Raw genomic sequence first — 4734 nt, 5'->3', positions numbered from 1 at the left:
TCATTGAATGTAAATTTCTCTCCACATCTCTCCCGCTCGTTCAAAGCCAAAAAATCTCACATATAATACTATAATTAAATAAATTGGTACAAAAAATTATATGAGGATAACTAAAAATAAACAAACTCAAAAATCTCCCTGTCACTCTTATAAATAAAAGTAAAATCATTCTCTTTAATATTGTATAATCTTCATCATATAAATTATAAACTCTAAATAAATTAAATTCATTTACTATCAAATACAATGAAAGACGAACTGAATAAAATACAATTAAAGGTCTCTACCCATTACACCGTATTATACCATGGCCGTCCTATGAACGTGTCAGGCACGGAAAATAATACGACACGGTCTACCTTGCCCACTGAACGGACCGACGGCGTTTTGTACCCGTATGATGTCCTTATATTATTATAACGTAGTTGATCGGAATCCGTCATTCTCATGTGCATATCAGACTCTAGCGGACGTGGGCTTTCATGTCACTATGGCTATTAGAGGAACCGCTAGACAATTGGCAATGATTGCCATAATATTGGATGAAGAAGAAGAAGAACGTACAACAAAACGCTACTGGATTCACGATTTCATACAAGAACGAAAAACCAAAGGGGAATATTGGACATACGCGGCTAGAACAGGTCTGCTCACGGCATGAAGCGTACCAGGACGGGCAAAATATTCTCATTGAGAATAGTTGCCGCTCCGAGCATGACACGCGACGGTGTTGGTTGGTGACGGATGACGGTGAGCATAGTTTCATACTTTTCATACAAAGAATATTTTTTTGCCTGACACGTTCATAGCACGGTCATGGTATAATACGGTTCTTACTCTAACCATTTCTAAGACTAAATTAGAATAAAAACCAGATAAAAATGGAATCCCACATAAAGATAAATTAGAAATATTAAAACAATGAGAAGTTATAGGAATATAAATGCTTAACCCACCTATATAGCGAATATCTTGATTATCATTTATCATATGATTATTCCAGCACATATAAATAATAAATCTTTAAATATAGCATGAGTTAATAAATGAAAAAATGCCAAATCTCTAAATCCTATTCTTAAAATTCTCATTATTAACCCTAATTGCCTTAAAGTTGACAATGCAATAATTTTCTTCAAATCAAACTCATAAAAGGCTGAAATTCCAGCTGTAAATATTTTTAATCCTGATATTAATAGTAATATTTTTAAAAATTCTGTTCCAATCAATAAAGAATTAAACCGAATTAATAAATAAACTCCAGCCGTCACTAAGGCGCCAATCAAGCGCCTGCTTGGGGATACGATTGGAATCTCTTCAGAGTGTCTATCCATGTCCGCTTGCAAACTAGGAGCAGTGAAAATTGATGAAGCTCAAACATCATAGCCAAGAAGCTGGCTTCGTGAACTTCTAGGAGCTGGCTTCAAAGCTTCTTGAACGGTAGGTATTGCAACTCTGGACTTGTGCGCTTGTGGCGAAACAAAGCCAGTTTGCCAAGCTATAGCTTGGATATTTCTTATCTTCCTTTTTTGTCCTGCGTAACAAATTCACGATAATAGTGCCGCATGCTTAAGGTATTGTTACGAACACGGGTCGACTGCATGTTTCTAGATTTTTTCCACTAGTTAGAGAACTTTTCAGCAGGCTGTAATATGATTTCTGACCGTTTCAGGAGAGGGTCAATCTCATATTAGAAAATTGTAATTTCCATAATGTTACCCTAGTTTTCAGGAAGCTGAAACCTTTTTTCAGTCGGTTTCAGAACATGTGTAGTCGAGTGGTGCAGTTTTCAGGAGACCCGTTTTCAGGCGTTATCAGGCCTAGGTATAACCCTTTGATGAAGGAATATTCTAGACCGAACTTTCTAGGTGTGAGACAAGGACGAAATGATACGAGAGAGAGAGAGAGAAGATCAGAACTTTCTCGAAACTAGACTGAGCACTCTAGAACGCCGTACGACAAGGACGGAGCAACGTGCGAAAGAGACAAAGAGGCGAACGTTCTAGAATTGTGCAATCGCTACTCAGTAGCAAGCCCGCCTAGAAAGTTCTCGAATATTGTTTAGAAATATTCCCAGAGATATAAAAGCGAGCCGAAACGCGACTAGACACTTAGTTTTGAATGCGATAACAAGAGCGAAACACCGAAGCGATAAAGTGCGAATAAAGTGAATACAAGTGATAAAGTACTGTGTGAAGTGTGCATAAGTGAAGTGATTAGTGACTGGTTTTGTGCGTGTTATAAGTGCATTTCTGCGATTAATTTGTGCCCATAAATTCCTAATTCATTTTTCAAGAAATAAACCCTTGAATAAATCTACGGCATTTTCTATCCGATCCCCTAGCTCGTAACAGTATTAAACCATAACGACCACTTATTCTTTCCCTGTCGCGTGTTCCAGTAAAAAAGTACACGATCTTACCAGCGGGTGGAATCGCCGAGAAATTTCCGAGTTGGTTGAACGGCCTCTTCTGGACTTCATGGACCATTTCGTCCATCGTTATGACTCAAGTTAAAAATCGTTTATAATCTTTTTACGAACCCAAAAAGCTTTGTTTCTCAGTCTCATTCGTTTCTGTGCGCCTGTGTGTAAGCAATGGTGCTGAGACTTCTCTCCTATTCTCTTTATTTCTTCTATATAACCACACTAGCACTACCAACAACGATTTCAAATCTTTTAAACATTAGTTCACTATCAGTCATGTCAGTCTTGTGTTAGTGTCGTTAATGGAAGCTCTTGACTTCATCGCGCTTGGCTTCCATATAATATGGAGGAGCATGAACCTCTAATTCATCAAGTCTTAATTTACCAGCTAGATTAGTAAAAAAATCAAGGATATTTATCCCCATTCACCCGTAAACGAATATTTATCCAATAGTTCACATTTCGACTGACACAAACAAATGACTTCTAATAAAAAGCAAAAAAAAATGTTTTTTTTATTATAATATCTATAACCTGCCAGTATTTTGTTTCTGTCCAAGGAGATTGTATAGGATTATTTTTAGTTTAATACTATATGTAGATCTTAAATTATCAAATCACGAAAAATCAACATCAAACAACTTTATCCGTTAGAGTTTACCTACTAAAAATAGATTGCCTTTCAATTTTTTTAATGCCCCTAAAAATTTCATTATGAACTCGTAAACCTACCTAGCTAATAGATTCCTTTGGGTTGACATGGTATTCATAATAATGTAAATTTACTAAAATATATCTATTATGAAGCGGTCAGAGGCAAAAATGCCGCATGACACGATATCCACATAGGCATAGGCTGAGAGCAGAAGCTAGTTTTAATTAGTATTTGTACCATAATTTACCATGGTCGACTTATATTAATTCAAAACTAATGCTGGTAATACATTCCGAATATGACGTCACACACCTGTGTTGCCATGAATTATGGCCGAGTTAGACGAATTAGAGTTTAGAGTGACGGATTAATAACACTAATCCAGTGTCTACGCTTAAATTAATTATATAGGCTTTTAGCAGTCTGTGTCCAGATTATATTGAATATCACTTCTATAGAAACTACAATCTTGACTGACAATCGAGGTTTTTTTTTACGCGTTATGTCATTTAAATAAAAATAAAAAAATGTGAAGAACGTAAGAAGCTTCTTTATGACCTTATTTTTCGAAAAATAATCTACTATATGCAACTTTACAGAAATTGGTTAAAGAAAGTTAAATTAGATAAAGTTTAACAAAAGGCTGTTATTATCATACACATGAATACAAATAATACAATTATTTCATTTTACCTTATTACTACTAAGATTATTTCAAAATTTCATTAATTGTAATAGAATTATAACTAACATTGTTATCGTTGTTATATATTTTTGTTATTAAAGCCTTCGAATCTCTTCGAATCAACTGTGGCAGAGACAAGAAAAAGATGGCGCGTAACCGAAAAATGTGACGGTAATTTTTTTTCCAACGCCGATAAAGATAAAATACCAATTATATTTTCATAAACTAACAGATTATAAAATGTTCTAAGCTGTTATATGTTTGTCTAGCTTTTAAGTTAAGTTTATAGATTTTGTTGGCTAAATATTATTGTCAGTGTTTTGTAAACAGTAGTTGTTCAATAAGTTTGTATGACAGTACAAATAAATCTTGGTTTTTTCTACTCGTCTATTGTGCCCTGCTAATTATAATTGTATAACGCAGTAATTCATGACAATTTTACTTTTGCTTATAAGTACAGTATTGAGCATATGCTAGTAAGAATCGTCATACTTACTTCCATCGGCGAAAATAAATACAGCGCTTGCAACTATTAGTGAATTCTTATTAAGCCTACATTTTTAATTTCTAGATTTCTAAATAAAATCCCAGTATTGCGCACTGCTGTGCAGCAAAGTTTCATTTCATTCAAGACGAAGCCGTTAAATACAATTCTATATTTTTATAAAATACTTACAAGGGTTTGCCTATATGGTATGCAAACTTGTCAATATTTGATGCATAATTTATGATAATAATAACGATATTCGGTGATAACAATAAAAAAACCTGATTGTTTACAATAATAATGTGTTTTCTTAGTTTTGGTATATCCTAATTGTTAAATGAAATAAGTATTTTAAAGTGTTAATTATTTATTGTAAACCAGACAATGGCGGAAAAAGTAGTACACAGAGTAAGCATAGATTTGACGTAACGACAGTCATAGAGTTATACATTCTATAATGACTGAAGGCGCCAATTTTTATT

At 34.2% G+C, this 4734-nt stretch overlaps 1 protein-coding gene across 1 annotated transcript; it reads right to left on the bottom strand.

Moving 5' to 3' along the window:
* Positions 1 to 1334, bottom strand: LOC123718204 (NADH-ubiquinone oxidoreductase chain 5-like). The gene is given in 4 exon segments (XM_045674645.1): positions 1 to 93; positions 95 to 281; positions 800 to 995; positions 998 to 1334. Coding segments are annotated over 4 exon segments (813 nt in total).
* Between the last annotated feature and the right edge of the window lie 3400 nt (positions 1335 to 4734).

This window comes from Pieris brassicae, chromosome 14, assembly GCF_905147105.1.
Source record: "Pieris brassicae chromosome 14, ilPieBrab1.1, whole genome shotgun sequence".
NCBI lineage: Eukaryota > Metazoa > Arthropoda > Insecta > Lepidoptera > Pieridae > Pieris > Pieris brassicae.
Note: the sequence above shows the minus strand (reverse complement) of the source record. Positions and strands in the feature narration are given on the sequence as shown.